The 27,953-nt window shown below is 39.1% G+C and overlaps 1 protein-coding gene across 1 annotated transcript in view; it reads left to right on the top strand.

Moving 5' to 3' along the window:
* Window positions 1-27,953, top strand: part of LOC148355267 (adhesion G protein-coupled receptor D2) — a 169,150-nt gene that overhangs the window by 52,669 nt on the left and 88,528 nt on the right. Inside the window, exon 18 of the mRNA XM_088350211.1 lies at window positions 26,823-26,864. Coding sequence (XP_088206337.1) covers window positions 26,823-26,864 — 42 coding nt within the window. The remainder of the gene's footprint in view (window positions 1-26,822; window positions 26,865-27,953) is intronic.

Genomic DNA, 27,953 nt, shown 5'->3' with positions numbered 1-27,953 from the left:
TCACACCACTAAAACAAAAGGTTACTGTAAGTGGATGTGCATGTAACTGGATAATTATGTTCTGACATCTGATACAAGAACCTCTATTCATTTTTACTGTCATTAAAACTCACTGGCACGGATGGATTAAATATACACTGGAGGTTCCTCAGCGATGCGATAAATTTATCAAAGTGCAAATTCATTCTCAAGCTATATCATTGTAAATATATAGGTAGGATTACAAATTCAACCTGTAAATAAAAAAAAAACATTTTTTTTTGTAGACCACAACCGAGAACTTATGTATTTGTTGAAAACAAACATTACATTTTGCTGATTTGGTAAATTTCATAGTCATCATGAATCTTTAATATTTGTCAGTCCACATAAGGGAACATTTTTATTTATTATTTATTATTTATTATTTATTATTTATTATTTATTATTTATTATTTATTATTTATTATTTATTATTTATTATTTATTATTTATTATTTATTATTTATTATTCATTATTTATTATTTATTATTTATTATTTTTTTTCTGCTCTTAGTGTCATCAATACTGACACTAGATATTGTTATCACCCGTACATAAAGAAGTGTGAAAATGCAACATTTACACTGTATGTTGGAACACAGATAATGTCTTGGGGTTTTAATTAAAAGAGATTATTTTGCCATTTAGATTTCTGAACATAGATTGTCGAATTAATTGCCATGGATTTCACCAGAGCCTCACAAATTGCCACTGAAATGCTCTTCCACTCCTCCATGATAACATGACAAAGCTGGGGGACACTTGAGAACTTGTGCCTCTCCACCTTCTGCTTGAGAATAACCCAAAGATGTTCTTTTGAATTTAGTTCTGGAGACATGCTTGGCCAGTCCATCGCCTTTACCATTAGCCCCTTTAGAAAAACCTTGGTCATCTTAGATGTGTCTTTGGGGTCATTGTCAGGCGGAACCATTGCCCTAGGACCTAGTTTCTGGAGGGAGGGGATCATTCTCTGTTCCAGTATTTCATAGTACATGCTAGAGGTCAGGTTTTCATCAACTAAATGAAACTCCCCAACTCCAGATGCACTCATGCAGCCCCAAACCATGATATTTCCAACACCATGCTTGACTTTAGGCACGACACAAACTGTTCTTACTCCTCACTTGGTGGCCGCCACACATGCTTTACACCAGGGGTGTCAAACTCATTTTAACTCGGGGGCCACATGATAGAACAAACATTCTGTCGGGGGCTGGACTAGTAGATTAAAGAGAAAGAAAAAGAGAGATAAAGAAATAAGAGAATGAGGGAGGTAAAAGAAGAGAGAGGGCGGGACAAAGAAAGAGAGAGAGGGAGAGAGCGTGAGAAACAAAAGAGATAAAAGGAGAAGTCGTGAGAGAGGGGGAAAGAAAGGGAGAGGAAGAAAGAAATCCAAAGAGAAATAGAAAGACGGAAGAAGAGAAAAGAGAAAAGAAAGTGCAAAGGGTAGGAAGAGAGAAAGAGAAAAGAGAGAAAAGGAAAAAATGAAGTTAGAGCAAAGGAAGTTAAAAAGACACAGAGAGAGAAAGAGACAAAGAGCAACACAGGAAGAGAAAAAGAGAGACACAGAAAGTGAAAGAGACAGAGACAGAGAGTGGGAGAAAAGGTGTGGAAGAGAGAGAGAGAGAGAGAGAGAGACAGAGACAGAGACAGAGAAAGAAATACAATTACAGTGTCTTTGTGAGAGGCATCTGAGTTTGGCAACATCAAGTTGACATATTTCAACCTGCAGCTTGTTTTTCTCTTGTGCTTCTCTGAGTGTTGTCTCGCGGGCCGGATTCAATCCCTTAGCGGGCCTGATTTGGCCCGCGGGCCGCCTGTTTGACACCTGTGCTTTACACCATCTGAGCAAATAAATTAATCTTTATCTCATCAGAACAGAGGATATCCTTCCAGTAAGACATGACCTTGCTTGACAGTCTTCTTTAATTGTGTCAAAAAGATGTTTCTCCAGTGATTTCTATTAAACATTATCATGATATCTATGCAGAAATGTGATGGGCGTACTCACCTTTGAGACATAATGTATTTTGAAGAAATACAAAAATATAACATGTAGAATTCTGCATGTATATTTATAAATGAAAAAAACTCTGCCTGTTTCTAGGACGTGGTCCTTGACCAATTTTGTTTTAAACCAATGCGGCCCGACACTCCAAGTAGTTGCTCACTCCTGATATAAAAGGTATTCTACCACCAGCTGGCCCTTTCTGGGGTGGGCCATTGCTTGTCCTCTACAGATAGCTTAGGTCATTTCCTATGTGCATCAGAATGCGCATATACATGCTCACATCTGAGTGTTTACAGCCTCATGCTGATTTCTATTAATCTGCTTCTTGTCGGGACTAGGCGGAGGGCGGGTCCTGGGGGGTTTAGTATTGGACTCAGAGGCCGAAGAAGGTGGGTAAAATGCTCAGTCACACACACATACACAACCTGAAAGCCTCATCTGACAGATTGCACCAGGCCTGGTCCTCTTTTTACACTGAGCAGATGTGGTCTCACACTTGTTTTCCTTGGTAATTATCCCTGGTTAAGTGAAAGCATGTGCCAATCACACAGCTTGGCTTAGCAAGAGCCAGGTTAGGGAAAGAGTCAGGGAGGTAGAGAGACCTATCATCTCCCCCGTCGCCTCTTTTGAAAGTGCGGTGTCATTTCAGAGTCATTACTACTTTAAAGGCAATACTCGCCACGATGTGAGCGAGCCTCAACAGCTGCAGAACTGACATTATTATCCCTCGTTTGACTTTCAAGTGGTTGCAAATTTGATGATTATAACAGTTAACACTTGTCATGTTAAATTAAAGCTTTATGTCATGTGTTTTTCTTTTCGGGGAGATCAGGCTTTAACATCAGTGTTTTTAATTCATTTAGACATTGTGAAGTAACTTGTTTTTACATATTAACATGAAATTGAATAACAAAATAGGGAGCACTGTGAGGTCGTGGTTAGCGTGCACACCTCACAGCGAGTGGAAAGGTTCTGGTTCGTCCATTGATTCAGTCCACCGTTGAGGGGAGTTTATATCGTGCTTGTGTGGGTTTTCTCAGGGCACTTTATCATTTTCCTGTTTTTTGACGCCTGGGTTAGCACTGGGGTAAAGTAAATATTTCTATTTTTGGTTGAAGAGTCTTGGTTCGAGGGTCGTGAGGGTGCTGGAATTCTTCCCAGCAATCCTTGGGCAGGAAGACCCTGAATTGGTTGCCAGCCAGTCGCAGGGCACACTGATAAAATTTAGTCGCTCACTCTCACCTAGGAAAAACTTAGACATCCCAATCAACCTGCATTGGATGTTTTACCGGTGCAAACTCTGCACAGGGAGGCCGGTATCTAGAATCAAACCCTTGCAGATATTCCAAAACGGAAGTATTTGATTCTTTCCAGTTTGATGTTCCTACAAATTAAAAAATCAATTTTTCTAGTTCAAACCGTTTAAGTGATATCCCTTTTGACTATATTAGTAATATTACATGAATATTGAGTATTCACAAATTAGAAATGATACCAATTCAATACAAAAAAAAACATAAAAAATGTAATATGAAGTGATTAAATAATGGTTGATTTTTATTTTAGCACTGTAATGAAAAATAATTCCTCAAGATGTCAAGTCATGTTTATTTGTATAGCCCCTAATCACGAAAAGTCTAAAAGGGCTTTCCAGACTATAGACTACTATTACACTATCCCCTGATCTAAAACGTACACAAGGGCAAGGAAAAACTAAAAACCTCAGCATGAGGAAACGGAAGATACCTTGAGAAGGGATTGCACATGATGTGATCCCCTTTACAGGATGACCAGGCTGCAGTGGATGTTGCAAGAGCATCAACAAACAATACACAGGCATCAACAACATTGTCAAGATGTATCAATATACTGGGGCGGCAGTAGCTCAGGAGGTAGAGCGATCGTCTTAGGATTAAGGGATCCCAGTTCGAATCCCGGCTTGTCCGTGTTACATGTCGAAGTGTCCTTGGGTAAGACACTGAACCCTAATGCCCCCAATAAGCAGGTTAGCGCCTTACATGGCTGCACAGATTACGGCTGCTATTGGGAAATGTGAAGCACAATGTAAAGCGCTTTGGTAAGTCATTGACTTGAAAAGCGCTATAGAAATGCAGATCATTTCATTTCATTTCAATATAAATACAAATCCATACAAATCATTTTATTTTTCACTAACCCACTTTAGATTTAGACATGCACAAAAAAATATCGTCTTACGGGAGCAAAAAAGGCGAATAAAAGACTAATAAAAAAACAAAAAACAACGAAGATATATGAAGTCTTCATGTCGCTGAGCTACCATTCATTTTCACTTTGAGGCCCTACGAACCGTAGTGAAGTGTGATTGCATGTGACAGTCAGCAAGTCTGCCTGTTTATCATGATGGATACGGCCCGCCGCTGTGGTAGTGCATCACCCAAACCCACCCTTACACAGACCTGCTGCTTTATAAAAACCTTTGATATAGAAACACATTTATGACTAATCTTAACTACCCTATTGAACCTTTGCACACACGTGACCGAACCACGTAACGACACCGTTGCGGACGGCAGTAAGCCGTAGTAAAGAGTGGGTGAGGTCAGTAAACAGTAGACAACAACAAAAAAAAAGCTATACTATTCAACACCAATAGCAATGACTAGTCAAACCAATATTGTGCAACTGTCGGATAAGGTGGCACAGAGAGCGCCATTTTTAGAAACTGAGGATAGCATTAGCAAAGCTAGCTACCGACCTGTACAGTCTTCCACACATCTAACTGAATCCTCCAGTTTGCCTGACTTCAGTCCACACATGTGTACCAATACATTGTAAATAGAGTATCCCCATACATTAATGCTGATCAAAAAACTTTGATAAAAGGCACCCTCAACGTGAAATGTCCCCTTCACTCAAACATCACTAAAACAACTTTGTATCTAAAATTTTCGGGAATGTAGTAGAACAGTAAAGCAACAGGGCATTTGCACTTTGTATTATAGATATCACTTTTAAGCGTGTTGAAAATATTTACTTTGGCAAAATGAGGTTTTCTTCTTATGAACATTCTTGTTATTTTATTCGTTGATAATTTGACAGTTAATTTCGGCGTAATTAGCTTTATGGTAGAGCACATAACAGTTGTTAATACATGTGGCATCCGGAATATTGCGGTTTTGAATGCCTGGTTAATCACAATAAAAGCAGCTCATTTACATAGTAAAAATAGCAACGGCAAGACACTAACTTAGCTATTTAGCACTAACTAACTTATTAAACTTATTGTCTTTGACGTGACTCGTATCTACTTAACATTAAATTGCTCGGGTATACATCAAACGTACCTCATAAAAAACGTTAGCTGCAAATCCTGAAATACTTGAGGACTCCCAGTATTCTGCCTCCCAGGGCAGTCCCTCCATTTGACTGCTGATGATTGCTGTCTTATGTCTTTATCAAAATGGATACAATTCCAAATCGGGCTTAGAACCTTGCCGTTACACAGGTATAAATCAACATGGTAAAAAGTGGTGGTTATATTCTTCTGTTCAACTGCCATGCGCTCAAGTGCCTTTTACTGTCCGTCATGGACATCATTCTGCAAGCAAAGACAACGTGACGTCACGTGCACCTAAAAACCCTTAATACACCAGATATGTTCATGTGTGCATTCTGTACCAAAGAATACTGGGGAATTTATTGGTTACAGTATTTTCTGTATAGGTGTGTGCTAGTACACAAGGTTTTAGGGTATACTTCTGGGCAATGATTATAATCGGTGAATAATGATTGATCAATCAATGATCATCTCTTGTCCAAATCACAATACATCTTATGCAAAGAGATTAAACTCGTGTCTTGACAGTGAGAGCTCAATTACTTTACCACTATATCACCAGTGGTAGAAATGACATACGAAAAAAAAATTAGAGCTATTCTCATTATCACTCTATTTTTACTGACGGTGCCAGAAACATTGATTTGCATAGTGCATTCTGATAGGTAAACAGTCCCTTCACTTCTTCACCTCTGCGTCAATAACGTTGCTAAAGACAGAAATAGAGACTATAATGCATTTTTGCTTGTCATCTGTACCACTCGTGGTCAAGTGGTAAAGTGATGGCGCCCTCACCGCTGCGATCCGGGTTAGATTCCAGTTGCAATTGCTTTATTGTCTGGCGCAACGGTTAGACTAATAAAATAATGGTAGCTCTTACTGTAGTCTCAATTTCATGCGCCTTATAGTCTGATGCGCCTCACATTTTAAAAGTAGATGGCAAAAGTCAATTCTTGGGTGTACGCCTTATAGCGCGGAAATTACGGTAATCATTACTTTTGATAAAAACAGACCTTCGCTTCAGTTATAAATTATTTTTCATCTCATTTTATTTGTGTGAGAAAAAACATGGGGTCGCTACTGGAAAAATACTGTGATGGCAAGATTTACAACGTATAGATGAGATGGATATTTGTAGAGCTTGATCCTCATACTCCAACGATTCTATAAGTAAGTTCCCATGAAATACAAGGTCACCCGAACGATGCAATAATAAAGTGCAAGGCACACCCATTGACCATGTTTAACCCTTCAAATGTGAAAGATACTCTGTCTTACCCTTTGTGTGTCTTGCAGCCACCTTTGTACTTGGTGATCTTGACACATGCCATTAACCTCAGCTCGCCTCACCTCAACTGTGAGACGGGAGAGCAAAACCATCCTGTAATAATACCCGTAACAGACTTTTTCCCCCCCTGTTCGGTACCCAAAAGCAACTTGTTCCCATTTTGCATATTGCATCTATTTTTCATTGCTAGTCAAGGGCACGACTACGCAGTCTTGTCAGCGGTGCAATTTTATGTTTGAGCTCAAACTATGTGAGCGTGTGTGAAAGTGTGTGTGTTTAAAAACATAATTCAAGCCATTTTAAATTCATTTTCATGCATCTATCTGCTGTACCCGGGTATTCGACCAAGGGCAAATATTCTTATGCACTTCTTAAGGACGCAAAAGTTTGATGAATATCGAAGCAGGCACATGATAGAGTGGAGCTTACTTTATATGACTTCCGTGATCAAATCCTGTGCTTTATGTAGGTGTTTTTGTATAAATGCATGTATGCATGTACGCATGCATGCTAGTTTATATTAGCTCATTCAATGTGTTTGCTTTATTTTACCAACATTTTATATTACATATTTATATTGCAAAAGTGAAAGAAGAGAGAGGTAATTATATAGGCATTATTGCAATATTATATTTGCCATTATATTTTTTTAGCATAATGTTTGGATTTAAAGTATTGAAGTGAGTTTGTGCTATCAGAGTCTGAATTTCAAATCCTAAAACAAAATATTTTCATGATCGAAATTACGAACTTAAAAATTTAAGTTACATTTCATCACCAACCAAATGTCTGGAAACAGTGTATGTAAAATCTCCGCGCAGAATTTTTTAGGCAATGTTATTTGCAGGTAATTTTTTTACACTGATTTTCTTTTCCATTCAATAGCTTTAACAATTTATTATTTTGAGCTGTGGATTAATTTATTTATCTACATTTACATTTGGAAGTTTACTGATTAAATAAATTACTGTTAAATAATTTTGTGCTGATTTTGTTTGAAAGTCAAATTCAAACTCTGATGGCAAATCATTTTTCCTTTGTCACTTCCCTATGAGTGAATTACTCAACCCCAAAAAAATAACTGATGACCAAAAATAGTATAGTCTTATATTTTATATTATGCAAAACAATCAATTCGCAAGATTGTGTTCATGTACATTCTTGGCATTCTTTCAGCAAGCAGTCATGAATGGGTCATAATTGTGAATATTCCAAAAGTACCCAAAATTTATTATACAATTAACAACAGCGTGGCTGGTTTGGAAAATTTAGAATATGAAACGTGTTTTTTTGGAGTAACACCATGACACATGTTCGTTCATATTTTTGAAACTTTCGTTGAGAATCAGCAATGTAAGTACCGTACAGACAAGAACCCACTACTTCCACGATTTAAACCCTCCAGCTTAATATACGATGCGGCGTATTCTTTCTTTTTTTTTTGTGCGAGTAAGGCGGCAGCTTGCCGGGCCCTTATCGCAGACAATCCCTCCCTTTTTCCGGCGGCGCAACACAATAGGTTAAGACACTCGAATGCAGAATGAGGTAGTAGCAATACTCTCTCTCTCTATCACTTAGTCATGTGCGAAAGGGATGGGAGAGCTTAAGATCTTGCATGGCTCACAAGTGTACTGGCTGTTATGATTGTACAGTATTCTGAATTTTTATCAGATAGGTACATTGAGTTTTGTAGCGAGAATGGTTATGTTGCACTCATGCATATATGTTAATGCCAAATTCATTTATATTTAGTGCTGCCCTAGTTGATTAAGATTGCCTGCTGAGGACACAGTCCCCAAATTAGTTTCTTAGTCATGGCACAATGTGTTTTTACCTTTCTGTACTCGACATTTCCCCTTTGATTTTTTGAAAATGTAAGAAATGGGTTTGAATTAGTCCATCGTTATGGCTGTTTAAGATTGCAGCTGGTATGGGAAAAATAAGTTGAGTTTATTCCTTAAATTTGGGCCTGCAGCTTTAAATCAGGGCAGCACAGCGGCGCAGTGTTAGCGCGTGTGTGGCACAGTTCTAAGGTCTTGGGAACCTCCTGTGTGGGTTCAGATCCAGCTACCGGACTTCCTGTGCGGAGTTTGTATGTTCTTCCCGTGCTCACGTGGGTTTCCTCCAGGCACTCCGGTTTCCTCCCACATTCCAAAGACATGCATTTCAGGTGGATTGGCCGGTCCGAATTGTCCCTAGGATTGAATGAGCGAGTTGTCTGTCCCTGTGTGCCCTGCGATTGGCTAGCAACCAGTTCAGGGTGTCTCCTGCCCACTGCCTGATGATTGCTGGGATGGGCTCCAGCACCCCCGCGACCCTACTGAGGATAAGTAGGATAATGAGAGATCAGGGAGAGCTTTTAATCAGGTACATTCCTTAGTCCAGAATATTCAGTTATTATGAAGATGTAGCCAAACTCTTGTCATTTTTTATAAAAAAAATTGAAAATGAAACAAATACAATCGTTTAGAAGATGTAACCAAACTCTTGTCCTCTATTTAGAATAACAGAAAAATAAAACAAACACATTAATTAAGGAATATATCCAAACCCATATCATGTGCTTAATACACACAGCTTGTATGAGGGTCCAGTTTTCTTTCAGGAAATTTACACATTTTCATTCATACCCTTGCTTGAGGTAAATGAATACGCTTTCATGAGTTGTGTTCAGGAGAATGTGAAATCCAATTGCCAAGTTTTCCCCTACTTAAGGTTTTCCCGTTTCCATCAGTGGCGAAACTTAGCGGTTAAAAACACCCTGGGATTGACAGTGGGAGCACATCAGATTTGACAAGGGGGTTCTCCAGGATGGCTTCTCAGATACCTTAGTATAGTTAATAAAATGGCTCTGTGCATTGGCAGAACCCTTTGCCTCAACAGTTCAAAGACTTCTTTTGACCCGTGTGCAAAATCTTTGGGTTGGTTTCCTACAGCACTGTTTTGATTGGCGCTAAAGGCACGCCAACCCTAAATTGTCTTGTTTAAAAGCTAGTTTGTTTACAGTCCGCTTTCTCTAACCCCACTATTTCTCCATCCCATTACCACATGTTTCTAGCAGAGGTTCTTTTTTTCCAGGGGGCATTTCTTTAACCCATCAGTCTCTCTACAAGTACAATTTGTGTAAACATTAGGGCTGGGTGATACTGGCATCGATCCGATCACGTAAATACAGGGTGATATCGATCAATACCGATCAGATACCGATACTTTGTGCTTGGAAACGTCATGATCAGTGAATAAATGAACATCAACTTCCCCATGTTAGTTTATAATTAGGATAAACAAAACACAAATATTTTAGGGACTAAAAATGCTTAGTAACCGCAGTGCAAACCTTTAACAATATGAAACATAAAAATAAGTATTTCAAGTACAATAATTTTAGAACAGAAGCAAAGAGAGTCAAACTAAAGGCAACAATGCGACAAAAATAGAAATACTGTATGACATTGACTCTAGAGAACTGAAATACCATCCAATGCACACTATTTTTAAAAAATAAAGTCAATAAGTAATATATGAATACATAATAAAAAATGTTAATTGTCTCTCATTGATGTTGTTACCATGGTGTCAATGGATTATAGGTTTTTGCTCAGGAACAGTAACATGTTTAGATTTTTAGTTGCAGCACTTTGATATCTGTAGTGAGCTTTATTAATGTGTTTATGTTCATTTGTGGTGCTGCAAGAGGAGCAGACCATTACAGTACATAATATGGTGCATCATTTGAGGTGACTTTAAAAAGTTGATAGTAGAATAATGTCTCTGTAAAGTATGTGTGTTTAATGCCCAACTGAGTCCAAAGAGCATTTTTAATGTTTTTTTCCGCCGCACTTGTCTGCTTTTAACTTACTTTCAGCAAAGCTGTTACGGGGCCCGCACGCAACACATTAGGAAGCAGGAAAGGAAGGAGGAGGGGTGGAGCGTGATTTAATGCTCTCTTCTGCTTTTTTCTTGTTAGTGTAGCCTGAAAATGGCAAAAGTAAGACAAGGCCTGTTTCATATACAGTCCAAACGCCAACCCAAACCCCAAAGAAGATAAAAAAAGAGTTTATTAGTACTTGAGGAATGATCTGACAGGCTGTGACCATGACTTTAGCCAGGATTTGGGGACAGAGAGTAGCAAACCACCTTTAACTATACAAATAACACTTGACACTGTCAATTTCTGTAGTTGGAGGAAAAAAAACACATCAAGCTGCGTGTTTTGTTTGCATCTGTCATTTTCAGTTTCTCACATCAGTTGTGGATATATATATATATATATATATATATATATATATATATGTATATATATATATGTATATATATATACCAGCTCAGTAGCCTAGATACCAGCTCAGTAGCCTAGATGGTAAGGCGCCCGCTTTGAGACTGGGAGGTCGGTGGTTCGCGCCCCGGCCGAGTCATTCCTAAGACTTAAAAAGTGGTCGGCGGCGCCCTCTGTTGGCTGCGGCTGCATCGGCTCGCTACAACGGGTCAGGTGCAATCGACATTTCGTTCTGTGTACATTGTTACACAGAATGACAATACAAGGAAATTATTATTATTATTATTATATATATATATATATATATATATATATATATATATATATATATATATATATATACATTCATTTATATAATATTTATCTTCTGCTCGGGGTTCGCTCAATGATTTGGATGATTTGGTCCCCCCTTGTGGCATCAGGATGCAGCAGCAGGCCTGGTAAGGAGAGATGCTAAAATTGTGCCTGTCAGTCTCCCATTCAGCCGTAAACTTAGAGAGTGGCCAGGGGCGCTGGGTGCAAAAGAGAGAATAGCTGCACAATATGTATATATAAAGAATCAGTTCTTAAAGTAAATTGTTGGATGAGTGAATTATCACTTCCTGGTACAATACTATCAATCCATCCCATGTTCTCACTTAGTACAGATAATATCAATATTTGGATCGATCCGCTGAACCTTAGTAAACAACTTAAAATTGTGTTAACTCATTTTGAAACAAACGGAGTAAATTTTTTCCACTGTACCCTCAGTCATACTGGTTTATTTAATCATTAACACGTGTAAAGTAGAGCGCTCGTCTGTTATTGCTTGGATAAAGTTGGTCGGCTTGATGTAAAATCAATATGACACACCGACCCAACGCAAGAGTGTTGACAAACGTCCTTTGTCATCGACGGGCAATAAAGATATACAATTGATTTTAGTCCATTTCAATCCGCAACCTCCACCATTTATTGCTCTTTTGTGGTGGCAGGAGAAAGAAGTGAGGAGAAAAAGGAATTTAAAAATGACGACGGAAGGACAACCTTGCCAAGCCCAATTAATCTTCAAGAAAGAGACTGTGATGTTTTGAGGGAGGGTGTATTGTATTTTTGTCGACATGCCTTCGAGAGATAAATGGATTGTTTGGTGCTTCTGTATTCATTGATAAAATGTTTTATATACCTAGTAACTGTTTTATAAATATTTAATGTACGTGTAATAGGGCTGCAAATAACGATTTTAAAAAAATAATCAGATCGTCATCGACTATTAAACTGATTAGTCCAATAATGGTTGATTAGTATTTTTTTCTTAAATCTAGAAAAACGCTGTTTTAATTATGAGGAAAATGATAAACACAAGAAAAAAATGGTACAATAAAAATTACATCATTTATAGATTTGTACAAAAATGTAAAACCAAATAGGTGCAGTGCTTGGTCATTAGAGACATAGATATAGACATAAATCCGTAAATTACCTCCGTTTTTTTTAGGAACAGGTTAAAAAATAATACATTAAAATCAAGCAAGCTGTTTTTTTCTCCTGCAAACAAAAAACAGACTCAATAACAGCAGTACAAGAGTGAATAAAGTATCTTGTACAGTTTATGAGGTACATTTAGTGGTAACAGAAGAACTTAACGATTTTCAACAGTTTGTCTGGTATAGCGCTCAAGCTCTCTTTTACAGTGAAATATACGCATGTAAAATGTACAAAGCGAGACAGAGAACCATATTTGTCAGGACCTGAACGGAAACAGGACCCACTTGCGTGACGTTCACCACAAGTTTTATTGAAAGGGAGAGGAAGGGCTGTGCTCACGATCCGCTAATCGCTGTGCGCGGGAGACAAGTCGCTCTCGTACTTGGATTGTGATCCGAACGCGGAAGTGGATCTTCCATAGCGAGTGATGGCGGTGTCAAGGGCGGAAAACTGGTTGGTAGCCAAGACTTGGTCGGGTCGGAAAACGAGTTGTAAGCCGGGACGGGAGAGCAGAAGTGGTCGGAATCAAAAATGGGTCGTAAGTCGAGACGGGAGAGCAGACTTGGTCGAGATCAAAACAGGTCGTAGCGGGAGACAAACAGGAGCAAAAAACGGGACTGGTGTGTGTCAGGGTCAAAAAAGGCTTGCCTAGTATACACGGAGATTTGCAGACGAAATGACAACAGGGGATTGACAGAACAGGGTTCAAATAGTGACAGGGAGCCAATCAGAACCCGCGGCGGTTGGCGCCAAATGAGAGGGCACAGGGGAATCACATCGGTAATCATGACAATATTGGCTCGAATCTTACTTGTGTCTTACTGGGGCGAGTCATATTCCGTTTTGTTCAACTGTCCAAAGTATCTTTTAAACGTTTGTGCGTCACCGAGCTACTGCCATGATACGCAAGGTCTGCTTCGCAAACATTGCAAATAGCCTTTTTATTTACTGTATCAGGGTTAAATACTGCCAAACTTTTGAAGTTTTGGTACGTGCACCTGATGTTGACGCCACAATTACAGTATTATGTTACCACTCAACACAGAGAGGAAATTGCGCACATGCGATTCCCAGCAGAGACAATACTTAAGTAGAGATGCCTCAGAAAAACGTGAAATAGTTGACAATGAATTCCAGTGTCGACTATTTCCATTATCAACTGTTTTGACAAAGTCGACCAATTGTTGCAGCCCAAATGTTTATTAAGTATTTAGTGTACCATGATTTAATATGGATCGGGGCTCAAACATTGTTATTTCAATTTATATCACGACACATTTTAAATTGAAGTAAGATTTTTCTAGAAAATGAAACATCCGGTTTTAACCCCTTAATTAGTGCAGCATGTCTCAATAGCCCAAGAGAATCTCTACAGACACAAAAACCCGAGCCCTCTCCTGGAACTAAAATTAGCTTGTTTCGACTACGTATTGCTTAATCCACATATGTCAAAGTGAAGGCCCGTGGGTCGGATATGGACTGTGAGAAGTTTTTTTATGGCCCCCATGATGATCTTTATTTATTATTGTCCTACATTGTCATGGATCAGAAACAGACACAGGACCCAATAGCGCTCGTTTACTCAGTTTTATTGATAAAGAGGGAGAGTAGGTCATGCTTCCACGATCCGATGGTTGACGGACAAGGGAAGCAGGTGGCTGGAAACGCGGAAGTGGCACTTCCGTGTCGAGCGAGGATGATCGTAGATTTGTAGGAATACTAGTCGTTAGCCGGGACGGGAGAGCTAGGGCGGTATCCAGTTTGGAAACAAGGGCAACAAGTGTCAGGCAGGTAGCGGGGCAAAACAGGTCGTATGTCGGGATGGCGGAACAGGGCAGAATCGAGTCCAGAAACAGGTCGGCAACGGGTATCAGGCAACGGGTATCAGGCAGAGGAAAACAAGGCAGGAAAAATGTCTGAAAGTGTGAGCTTGCCTAGCTGGGAGCATCGGTTCGCAACGATCTGAGGGTTTCCTGTTCAAAGCTGGGGGTTTAAAAAGAGTCTCTTAGCCAATCAGCTCTCAGGGCTGTTGGCGCCAATTGGGCAGTCACAGGTGCCTTTAAAGGCAGCACGGCGGCGCAGTGGTTAGCGCATGTGCGGCACAGTTCATGTCTTGGGAACCTCCTACGTGGGTTCAAATCCAGCTCCAGACTTCCTGTGCGGAGTTTGTATGTTCTCCCCGTGCTTGCGTGGGTTTCCTCCGGGCACTACGGTTTCCTCCCACGTTCCAAAAACATGCATTTCAGGTGAATTGGCCGGTCGAAATTGTCCCTAGGTGTGAATGAGCAAGTGAGTTGTCTGTCCCCGTGTGCCCTGCGATTGGCTGGCAACCAGTTCAGGGTGTCCCCCGCCCACTGCCCGATGATTGCTGGGATGGGCTCCAGCACCCCTGCGACCCTACTGAGGATAAGCGGTGTAGCTAATGAGATGAGATGAGATGAGGTGCCTTGAATCTGCAATCATGACATACATATCAGAAAAGGTTATGTTTTTTCACTGTTCTACTTGAAGAACATGTTGTTTTTGATTAATTGATTATTGCCAATATTTTATTGTATCTCTATCCAATTAAAAATATATATTTCAGTTGAGTGAGGGATAGAAAATTGCTACTATTATTGTTATTTCTTATTTTTATGTTTGAAGTCAATATAACCCACTTTTGCCAAAACAGGAAATCATAGGCTAAAAATGGTTGATTACTGATTTAGTGGTTTGCCCAAAGTTTTGGTATAAAAATTTGACAAAAGACTTTAAGGTAGAGTATAACCTTTAGCTGTGAGACTTGGTTGCGTTGTTATAACCAATAATTGAGTGGTAATTATTTAATCTATAACATTTTTTATTGAAAAAGATCCGTCTTGACAAAAAAAAAAAGATTACCAACTGCCATCACTCTTCAAAAGTCTGTAAGGGCAGTGTTCTCGTTTGCCCACGTCCCTGCGTCCTAGACGCATCATTTTTGCTGGGGACGCAATGGTGTCAAATCAACGTGCGTCCCTGGGATGCAACTTTTTTGACACAAAATTGTCATTATTACCAGATTACTTTAAAAAAAGAAAGATTTACCGCACTCCAAACTTTTCGTCAGGCATATCCGCCATTGTTGTTTTGGTCTCGCACCGATCTAGGCAAACTAGATCTCATTGCTTCGAGATGACGTCATTGTTGTGGAGTGAAACAGAAATATGCCTCCGTAAAAACAGTTGGTATTAGGTGCAAATCAATAAAATATTGGTAATTTCTTCAGTGTCAGTAATAAGTCGAAACATAATGAAGAAAGTGGTAACAATGGCAATAATTCTGGCATGAAATTCTTCAGAAGATCGCGCAGGCAAGGAAAACACGTGTGTTGAAGCGAACGATTCGACGAAAGAAAATAAACAAAAGAAAAAGACTTTTCTGCCAAAATTGACTAAATTATATTCCTGGTTACACTATGAGAAGAATGATAATGGAGGCTACATGTTCTGTGATGCGTGCACCCAGCAACACCAGCTTATGAAGGTGCATCTTACCAAACAATTGGACCTTGAGAAGGCATTACAACTGTGGCGGGACAGCAAACCACGAAAAATATATGAACTGAAAAATCTGAAGTGATTAAAACTGCATGAACATATAGACTAATATTTCAGCAATATTATTTTGTATAATGTAGAATATTTTTGTGAACTGAAAAATCTCAAGTGATAACTGCTTTGTATAACCAATTAAGTGTGATGATTAAAACTGAATGAAAATATAGGTTTACATTATATATTTGTCGCCGATTTACAATTTCAACCTCGATAACACTAAATTTTGGGGACCCATAGATCTCTGTTGGGACCCATAGATTTTTGAGCATGCGAGTCCCCGGGACCCATCACTTTTCAGAGGTAAAATGAACACTGTAAGGGTGACAATCCTTTTTTTGTTACCATAAGGCACACGCATCAGAAAATCCTGGAAGTTCTAAGAGAACTATGACCTCGTGACTTGCTTATTCTAATGCATTCGTGGGCTAAGAAACACAAAAAACACTTGAAATCCTTGAAAATGCTTGAATTTTAATGTTGTGTTTTCAAGGATAAAACGTTTCTTGAATTTTGGGTGAATTGCCTGGAAATGGTTGAAATTGTGTGTCTCAACAAGTTGCCCTAAAAATGGCGCTGAAAATACTCTTTGGTGGTTTCACTTTGCTGTTGCATTTCTTCTTCCGTCATGATTTATAGCAGCTGGCATTAGTTTGTATGCCATTGTCTTATGACGCGTCAGGTGAATGCTATGACCAAACTTGGCACTATGAAATGTGTATTAGTGCAAGTGTGCAGTGCACGCATTGATTATGGACATTTATTATGGGCTATGTAAAAAAACAAGGTAGCTGTTAAGTTAAAACTCGAGTAGTTTCCCTGCAGTAAATTGTAATGGGAAGAACTTTCTGCAACTGAAAATGTAAGACACATAATACTTTCATTTTTACCCAGCAACTATGAGGGGAGAGATTTGTCTCAAATATGAATATATTTAAGATTTACTCAAGATTTAAAAGTAATGTATTAATAAATGCACAAGATTAAAAATTGCACATGTAACTCAAAGATGTATTTGTGGCAAAATACATGAATCACAGCAGATTTCTGGGGAAATTGGAAAATTGGCTTAGAAAGTCCTTATAAAGGTCTTGAATTTTGAAATCCAAAAGGTGTACAAACCCTGCTCGAAGAAATAGCGAAATACAAACGAGAAGTAGATGCATTCAACGCCTTAATGGTAGAAATGCACCACAGCGCTACCAGCTGTAGTGGTAGAAAAGCATCATGACGCTCACATCTTAGAAGGAGTCACTGTATATATATATGATCTGCTATATGTTCGTGATTTTATTTAAGTGCGGTATTTTTTATACTAAATTGTAGGACTTCATTTTTTTGCATTGTGCTTTCTGTTTACGTCGGAGTTATAGTTGTGTTTTGTCGCCTCTGCCGTGTGAGGACCCCAGTTGTGTCGATGGTAGCGAGCAACATCTGTTTTGGGCTTGTTGTTCCTCTTGGCTGCTTTTCAATTGGATTTCCTCAAGCAGGTCCAAAAGCTGTCACCTCTGCCAGGCTCTGTTAGTGATCACTGCCGGCCCCTATATTAAGTAGGTGGTTCAGGGCTAAGCTAATAACTCTCCCTCCTCTCCTGAGCCATCGCACACCAATACTGTGTTTCCAGCATCGGTGTGTGTGCATGATACCTGTTATAACTACAGAGACTGCAGTGGCACATTGACTTGGGGGTCTCCCACTGATTGTGAGATTTGAGTACACGTGGGTGTCCTAATAGTTCCTCTCAAGGAATGTCTAAAGTGTGACACAATTAGGTCAATACCACAAAGGATTTTTCTTCAAACAAATGCAGCCGGTGTTATGGCACTTGTTGAAATAATTTTCAAGGCTTGAACATGGCAATGAAAGGTTATTTGCACTCTCGAATTTAGTTTACTATGCACTTACCCTATTTTAATATGTGCCATTGACGTCACTTGTAGGGATATTTTAGCTACTCATTCTAAGAAGATCATATAGGAACCTTTGCCTAGCCTGTACTAAAATATGAATATGCAAATTTTAAGCCATTCAAAGGTTGAATTGCCTGTGTGGTGTGGTTGTGTCATTGTTGAGCTGCAGACGTCAAGTGTGCATCAGCAAAAAGTTATCGCTCAATATTTTCCCTCAGAAATTTCTGGTCCAGAGTAGAATTTATTGCACGATTGTCAACAGCAAGGCGTCCAGGACATGAACGAACAGAGCAACCCCAGACCATCACACTAATGTGACCTATGAGTATGATGTGTAATTTTCTAAAATGGTGTTAGATTTAAGGCACATCATTAATTTTACATTTTCGTCTCATCAGTTATTATATAAAATCCTACCAGTTTTTTGGAGCGCTCAATGTTCTTTTTGGTCATTACAAATTTTGTCCATTCTCGTCTTCAGTTCTGAAACTTTAACAGTGTTTTTGGAGGCTTGCAGTTCTTTACACGTCTTTTGTTGCTCTTTTGCATCTTTTCGACATTTTGTCTGTGTGTTTATATATTTGTTTTTGCAATAATGTTATTCACTATTCCATGTTTTCTCTCTCTTTGTAGATCATGACTGAAGTAGGAGTATGATAAATAAATAAAAATAGTTTGGTTAATGTTATTTTCTTTATTTATGGTTAGTTCATCAATGTCCTTGGATGGGGACATTTTGATATCTCATGGCAGACATTTGCTTGTATATATGTATTTTCTTTTATTACTTTCCAAAGTATTCTTTATTGAACCCGTCATGACATCATCAAATTGGGGTTTGGCCAATTACAATGAATTCAGCTTTTCCAAAAAATAAATCAGCTATAGTTGAGGGGACAATTACTATTCTCACACATGTCCTGCCACGACGGGAATAAGCAGTGGACCCAAATGCGTAACGTTCACACAACACTTTATTAAGGGATCGGGGAAGTCAAGGCAAGAGGAAAAGACAGCGATCCAGTGCTTGCTGGACAGGTGGAACAGGAAGCCCCTGCGGCAGTTCACAGGTGGCGAGGCGGACAGGTGGGGCCGGAGAGCAGAGCGTGATCGTGGATTGGAGCAAGTTGGGTAGCCGGGACGGGAGAACGAAGCTTGGTCGGAGATCGGAACAAGTTAGGTAGCCGGTACAGGAGAACAAAGCATGATCGTGGATTTGAACAGGTCAGGTAGCCGGGACGGGAGAACCAAACGTAGTCTGAGATTGGAACACGTCGGGTAGCTGGGACAGGAGAACGAAGCGTGGTTGGGGATCAATACAGGAAACAGGGGACGGAATCAGGCAGGATACAGGAACAGGTCGGGATCAAAACGGGAGCCATAGTCAAAAGTGCTTGCCTTGCATGCCCTGAAGTTTGCTGACAGACTGACCAAGAGTGAGCCAGAATGAAGTGCTTAATTAGGGAGAAGGGTAATTAGGGAACGAGTGGCAGCTGGGGCTGAAAGAGAGAACGGAGGTGAGGGCAATTAGCGGGTAAGTGACAGAATCCTGACATGTCCAGGTAGTTTTGACTATTGTTTGCACCTTAATATATAAACTCTGAGCCTTTCATCTGGTTGTTTAAACATGTAAGTGGGCAGACTATCCCAAAGGTAGATAATTTTAGGGAGCAAACACTTTTTATGATACAGGTTCCAAATTTTCTCTCAGATCATTTTATTTTATTACTGACTGACTTTCTTGGTTTCATTCAAGGGTCCATTTAGAAAAAACACTCTAATGACCAAATCTGTTTTTTGGCCAATAATGTGGTCATAAAGACACCATTAAATACCACAGCTGCACTGCTTACATCATTACTAATGACAGAAATTCTTGCGAAAAGGTTTGGCATTCGTTTCCAATTAATTTAACTTATGCAGCCCATGTTTTTCCATTTTTCTTTATCGGCTGATTGAAGGCATTTTTTGTTTTAAAATCCTTTTTGTTCTCTACATTAAATTGAGCATACCTTTAATTGTGGGTGTTAAAGCATGCACGGGAGGTGTTTATCTCATCAAATTGACAGCAGAGCAGCCTGGCTGTCTACCTGCCTGTTTCTCTGACTTCATGCGGTCTTGCCAGCTTCTCCGGCCAGCTGGAGCCGTCAGACGGGGGCGAAAATGAACCGAGGCCCTGCACAGCATCAACTCAGTGCTTCACAGCTTTGACAGTTACTTTGATTTGACATGCCATGAGCAGTTAAAGTGAAAGTTATGTATACATGTTAATTAAACTGTTTATGCATGAAGGGGTCAGAGACATTAGCAAGCCTCAGTGCAAAAGTGTGAATTTCTTGCCTTTTTTCCTCCATCGCAGCATTTTCACCTCCTCTGTCTCTCATTTTCGTAATGATTACCAGGTGTAAGAGCTAAATTTTTCCCTTCCCTTTTTTTGCCAAGAAGAGATGCGTAGCTCTATTTGTGAAAAGTGTCTCAAGTGTTTGTATTTAGACTGGGATATTTGACATTGGGTCTAAGTTGCTGAAATAGCTTCCTGCAAACTACACAGACATATTCTTTAGCTCTGAAAGGCACAAGTGTTTTACTATCAACTGTATTTATAAAGAGGGAAAAATTCACAGGAATTTAGGTCTTTCAAAACACATAAAGTATTTGTTGATTGATTGTTGACAGAAAGCAATAAAATGCCCAATAAGTCAAAATAAGCTAATGTGGATGCACATTAGGGGAAAGATTGAGCCTAAAAAATTCCAGCTCAACCCGCCTGCCCACGGGTACTCAAGCCCAATCCAGCCCCAGCCCGACACGTTAACCCAAATTGAGGGACCAAGCCTGAAGCATCCATGAAATTTATGTTTCTCCGAGCGGACAGACTTGAGGTGCCTGTGCGAGAGGAAGACAGAATATATTGGGTGGATACTCCACAAAGAAAAAGAAACACAGAACAATGACGGGTGGATAAAAAAAAGTCGGCGAGAGAGAAGTGCGACTCAGGCTTAAGATGTTACCTCTTATGCACACCATCCAGACAGCTGGTTGTTGTCTTTTAGGTTCTTCCTGACATTTTATAATAGAATAGAATAGAATAGAATTGTCTTTATTGTAAATGATATGAACGTCGTGAAAGTATGCAATGATATTAGACATTGTGTTCTAAGGTAAACATGTAATAAACACTTTAAAGACAAATACAATATAAAAGACTGTCGGAATAAATTGGTAAAACATATTTACAACGTGGGCATGTGCCGCACAGTTCTGAGGTCATGAGATCGAACCTCCCGTGTGGAGTTTGCATGTTCTCCGCGTGCTTGCATGGGTTTCCTCCGGGCACTCCTCCCACATTCCAAAAAACATGCATGTTGGGTTAATTGGCTGGTCCGAATCGTCCCTAGGTGTGGATGAGAAAGCGAATTGTCTGTCCCTGTGTGCCATGCGACTGTCTGGCAGGCAGTTCAGGGTGTCTCCTGCCCACTGCCCGAAGATAGCTGGGATGGGTTCCAGAACCCCCGCGACCCTAATGAGGATAAGCGGTGCAGATAATGGATGGATGGATGAATGGATATTTACAACGTAGTCCATAGACTGGCCCAACTTATAATAACATAAGCACCAACAAAAATTCCCCAAAAATATGTAAGATATACTTATATGTTCATAGTACTTTGACTTTTGCATTATATATGTCTCTTAAACTGGCTGTTTTTTCAAGATATATATACAGTAAGTAGATTTTAGGACGTGCTCCGTCAGAACACAATCAATTGAGTGTGGAGTGCCACAAGGCTCATATTTAGTCCCCTGTCTATTTAATTCACTTTATACATTTTTAAGAGGCATCGCAGTTGTGCACACACCTGGACGTCATTTGTCAATATACGTTGATAACAATATTATTTTTTTGCCACACGTGAGTGCAAAATTAAATGGATAGACTAATGAAGTGGGCGGCACGATGGGTGCCAAGGTCCAGAATTCAATTCCAGCACCTGCAGCCTCCCCTTGCAGAGTTTGCATGTTTTTGGTTTCCTTCGGGGACTGTGGTGTCCTCCCACATTCCGAAAGCATTCATATCAGGTTAGTTGGCCTGTCCAAATTGTCCCTAATTGTGAATGAGCAAGCTGGCTGTCTGTCTCTGTGTGCCCTGCGCCTGACTGGAAACCTGTTCAGGTCGTTCCCTGCCCGCTAAAGGTGACCCGAGAGAGGATAAGTGGCGCTAAAAAACGTATGGATTAATGGAGTAAGGCAGTTTCAAAATCTCCTGTCAGACTTTCACCTTTTAGAATCACGGCTCAGTCTTTTTTAAGGAGGCTTTGAGTCTTTTGCTCCAATGTCAATAGACCTCAGTTCAAAATTCTAATAATGCATTTGAGATAACATTTTTCTTCTTTTTTTTAATAGATTCCCTTTGTGTTGCATTTTAATGTGTTACAGTTATCAGTTGTGCTTACCCAAGGCCCTTGTTTGAAAAACATACCTGATGCAATTACAAAGCTTTGCGATAAGAATGGGGATTTTGCGGATTAATTCGGTTGATGTTTTGCTCAACCCACCTTTTTTAAAATTATGCCTAGAAACTCTATACTTGCCTTTAATTGTCCTTAAAATATCTGAAGGGCAATTAAGGCTCAGGTTAATTTCTCGTCTACTAAAGTCTTGTGAAGTCCATTGAAACTGTTCTATGAAACTGCACATTTTTATCTGTCTTAACTCATCTGACCTGCAAACCTTACTTGACTCTGAATTCTAAAGTTATGTTACAATGGTATAAGTCAAACTCTCACAAGAAACATATCTTGCATTGCCTCATCAAATGTAACTTTCCATGATACATTGCATTGCAGCATTCTCTGGAGGATGGTTGTTTTTGGTCAAACAAAATGTTTTCTGGATTTAACTTTTTAAACATACAATTGTTCTGTAATTAGTTGGCTGCTAATTAATTTATGCTCTGTTGTTTGATCTGCATTGTAGCTATATTTTGAAAGAAACTGCGCATAAATTAGTACCATTTGCTAGAGAGTTCAAAAGAAACTGGACTTGGTTAAAAAAATTGCACGCGCATTTAAATGATGTGCCCCAATTTTATTTGTTTTTGTTTATATAAGGGGTTTTAATGTATTAACATTTTAAACAATCCATCATTATTGTTATGCTGCTTCTTATTTTTAACTCAATTATTCTCTAATAGGCCACTTTTCTTAATGTGCGCGTAATGTTATTTCCACTTTGTTCAGCGCACAACGTATGATTAATTACAAATATGAGCAATGATCAAAAACATGGAAATTCAATAGAACAGTGAGCTGGGAATTGCATTTGTAATGCAGTACAATAAATTATCAATGCTTGTATATTTGCATACACATGTGCTCCAATGTACTTTAGTTATGTGCAGTTAATAACAACTCAGTGATAGTCCTATACACTTTATATGCACATGTTTACTTCTGCGCCAAAAGAAAACGAAAGAGGGCCGCGTCACTCACGTAAAACTGGAGTCCTACATTTCTCGACTTTAGCGCCAGGCAACCATACTGTGGAGAATAGTTCCTGATTGCAACACAGACATGTCTTTTTGTGTTGATGAAATTTCTGGTTATCACAATAACGGACCAAATTGTATTTGCTTATGATCGTTCCTTGAGGAAAAGGACACTTCAGCAACATGACATTGACACCGATCATATGGAAAGAGAAGTGTAGCGTAAGATTCAGGGTAATTGACAAATAACTTCAAGTTTTTGTGCTTAATTGCAATGCCCCCTAAGAATATATAAAGTAAATTAAATTGAAGGGAACTACAATTGAGCCTTGTGGTACCCCACACACAATTGATTGTGTTGTGACGCTGCATGTCCTGATATCTACGTACCTCAAGGGACCACAAAAGGTCACGTTAACAAAATAATCGAACAATTTCTCCCAAGATGGGTGTCATAAATGTTTTCAGATATCACTCTGGGGTTTTGGATTTAGCGAGCATGCATTGTAGAGGAGAGCGGCTCGCTTTTTTTAGCCGGTTCTGCCGCAAAAAGAAATAAAGATAGGCTGCACTTTATTTAAAGCTGCAGTGTTTAAAATGTAGCAAAAAAATTAGTGGTTCACAGACCTCAATTTACAGTTGTTGGTACTATGTTGCATTTAAACTAAAACCACCATGAGTGCTCATTTCCTAATTGAATATTTACAATTGCTACTAAAATTTATTTTTTGGTAGTCCAGGTAGCAATGCAGAATATTACAAAATAATATCTATCTTGTTAAACACATTAAAACAGTTTCCTAAAAATTGCATACAATCCATTAAGTTTTGTATTCTTATTATAATTTTGAACAAAAATAGTCAGCGTCTCCTTTGTCAACAATATTATCAAAGGTTGATTATTTAAAAATGCATTTATCTATTTAATTGTGTGCAAATATAACTGATTTATACAACATTCCAATTCGGATGGTTTTACATTTTCTTTCAGCATGGAATAGGAAGAACACAAAACCCACTTTAGCCTGAATCGCACCACTCAATACAAAACCATCGAAGCGATGGATAGTGACTATAGGTACTTGTTTTATTTTCTGAAGTTGTCTTTTCAATGGACCTTGGTGATTTATTTTTCAGTTGCGCCATGGAAAAAGATGTACAATGCTTGTGAAAGTTCATCTGAGCAAATTTGATCCAGGTCGTTGTGAGGTCGCTTTATTAAAGGAACCCACTCTTTCTGTTGACCTTTTATTTGAGTTTACCCACCTTTTCATGTTCCTTCTTTTGTGCCCATTTCCACTGTGGCAACAGGTTTACGGTATGATGAATGCGCCAGATTGCGTTCAGAGGTTTTCAATGAAAAATACGTATTTCTCTGTGACAAAAAGTGCAGCGTTTATGCATTCAAGGGCAGAGTATTGTTGGGTTCAGGGTACAAGCTACTGAGTTCTTTGAACATGAAATATCTTCTTTTATGCGTCGTATTTTTTTCATAATGCTCCTTCTTCTTTTCCATTGTTGGTTTTCTGCAATGGTTTTCCTTGATGGTTTTGATGGGCTTGAGTTGCTCTCTTTTTGTGTGTATGTGTTTTTGGATATTTCTCAGAAATTGCTTTGAGTGGATTGTGTCTTCCACAACTTCGTTATGTATTTCTCGCTGTCTTTTATATGTAATAGGTATTGAAAGAAATCTAGCTGTTTGGGTTTGAATGTTCTTTGAGTTGGAATGAATGACGTTGTATTTGGTGAGGAAACAAAAGAGGGGAAATTTCATATTTTAAGCACAACTTTCAAAAGTTTACACTGTGTATTAGGTGTAGGCTATATGACAAGAAGATGATATCAAGAATTTTAAGAAATTAATACAGGTTTTTATTTTATTTCGAATTCTTTTTAACTCATCCAATGCATCATGTTTCCATGTTGTTCTGTAGTGTACTTACTGTACACCAGGTGTCGGAAACCTTTTTGACCCAAAGTGCCATGAAAGCAAACTTATTTAATACATTTTTTTTTTAAAAGAGCCACTCCATATATTTTAAGAAGAAAATCAACAAAAACGCCAAACCCACAAAAGGTTATTCTTTACCATACTTGTGTGTCATTTGATGATTTGATCAAATACATTAAACAATAATAATAAAGCCTGCGTTTCATATCAATAGATATATAATGCTTAAAATATGTCTACCTCGCTCAGTTTTTTTAAGAGTGATGAGGCTCATTTTGACTGTCATTTTGGTCCTAAATAATAGTTTATAAACAAGGCGTGAGCAAAGTTATTTTAAAAAAAATGTCATCAAATTCGGCAAACGATAAGTACATTGCTGCATTTAAATCACAACTTTCACTTGTGTGCTTTTTGCTTTTTTCATTTGTGATAGCGCCAATCTGAAATCCAGCTTCCAGCCTTCCTGTGCAGAGTTTGCCTGTTTTCCCCATTGTGCATGGGTTTCCTACGGGTAGCCTGGTTTCCTCCCATATTCTAAAAACATGCATGTCAGGTTAATTGGCTAGTTTGAATTGTCCCTAGGTGTGAATAAGTGAATAAGATTTCTGTCTTTGTGTGACTGGCTGGCAACCCGTTTAGGGTGCCCCCTGCCTACTGCCCGGAGATAGCTGGGATGGGCTCAAACACCCCCGTGACCTTACTGAGGATAAGCAGTGCAGATAATGGATGGATGGATGGATAGCTCCAAAATCTAAACAATGCTTTCCATAAACACAAAGGCACATTGCTTTCAAAATAAAATTCCATTGCAAGAATGCTAACTTAAAATTTTTAGCGCCCGATAGTTTCGGTCACTATGGCAATTTGATCCGTGCGGACGGCATTAAACATCATTCCTCTCTGCCCTAAAGTTGACAAAGGCACTTCGTCATCAAGAATGGTTAACTGTTTGTACTTATCCATATCCTCATCTCTCTGACCACACTGCTTTACTACGCCTACACAGGGCCACCCACACTCTTTAATTACTGTCTACAGGAAGCAACTCTAGCAAGTCGGGGCTTCCGAGATGTGTGGACAAAGATCTGATCAACGCCACTCCTGTCATCTCATGGTTATTTATCAGACTGATATTATACCCAGATGCTTGATACTTACAATAATAATTGAAAAAACAATATGTCTTTATGTTTTGCCATTCAGGGACAATGCTTCTGAAAACTTTATATGTTGTAGCACTGAATGAGTTTAATGGCGTTGAATGTTTCTAATAAGTAGCGAAGTAACGAACCATGCTGTAGCAGCGTTTGAGTTACAACATGTTATTTATTTGTTTTAATTGATTATGGGTTACAGTACTCGTTACCGAGAAAAGTAAAAGCCTTCCTATGTAGTGCGTAATGCGTTACTCCAACAGTGATCGTTATATCATTTGATGATAAGAAAGAAAACAAACCAAATAACTTTTTCCTCCCATCTTATTATCGCTCTCCCTTTGTCTGTTTGCAGGGCCTGTTCATCTTCCTGATATATGGGGTGTACAACACAGAGGTAAGTCTGCATTGTGTCTCAAGGCTGTCGCAGTGAATGAGAGAAATGACAAGTTTCTGATGGGCTCTGTGGTTAAAAGCTGTGCCGTTTAAGGGGGAGAAGGGTGTTGAGGCAAGTGTGTGCGTGAGCGTACCAAACGTTGAAAATGGAAGGAGCGCTGAGACGGAGAGGGGCGAGGATTGGGGAGGGGGCTGCTCTTCCACGCAAGCGTCCCACTGCCCTTCATGCTTGGACTAACTTATATGCATCCGAGTCCGACCATTAAACACTGACACGCCGTCGTTCTCAGCCACTCATTGCTCACCCGCATTGCCCAATATTTCACTGCCTCTTTAAGTTTTTAAACTAACGGCCCTTCATTTTGAATCCTGACAAATCCGGAAGTAGGCCGGGGCTGGGCGAGGACCCTTTCTTATGGAAGACGGAGGAAGAAACATGCAATGAAGGACTGAGAACATAGTGTACCGAGATGCAGCGTTATTTCCATTTAGATAAAGCCCGGCTTACTGGCAAGTGAGAGGGATGCAATTTAATGGATGAGACACACCAAATAAAAATCTTTTCTATTCATAAAGGTAATATAATCTTCAGGTATAAGCCCCTACAGACTCAAAATCGAACACATTCTGAATTTTATATTCCAAAGTATTTTTCCAATCGTTATCTTTTGGTTTTAAAAAAGAAATTGAAAGCTATATCAAGATTTGTATCCATAAGCGGTTTAGTGTTCTTTTAGATGTTATTCTATTGCAGTTGTTGTTTTATCAAACTTAGATTTCAATAACCAGAGCCTTACAGTCACAGGTAAAAAATATAAAAGACAAAAATATTTGTAAAACTGTTATCTATATATGGTGTATATCTTTATTTGGACCTAAGGAAAGATAAAAACATAAGTCAAGTCAAGTCATGTTTATTTGTATAGCCCTTAATCACAAAGGCTCTATAGGGCTGCACAGACCACAGATTATTATTGCAAACCACAGACTATTATTACACCATCCCCTAATCTAAAACCTACATGAGGGCAAGGAAAAACTCAAAAACCTCAACATGAGGAAAATGTAGAAACCTTGAGAAAAAAAAAAG

This window comes from Urocampus carinirostris, chromosome 12, assembly GCF_059441175.1.
Source record: "Urocampus carinirostris isolate Australia breed hairy pipefish chromosome 12, RoL_Ucar_1.0, whole genome shotgun sequence".
Lineage (NCBI taxonomy): Eukaryota > Metazoa > Chordata > Actinopteri > Syngnathiformes > Syngnathidae > Urocampus > Urocampus carinirostris.
The sequence above is the reverse complement of the archived record's forward strand: the minus strand, read 5'-3'. Positions and strand labels throughout refer to the sequence as shown.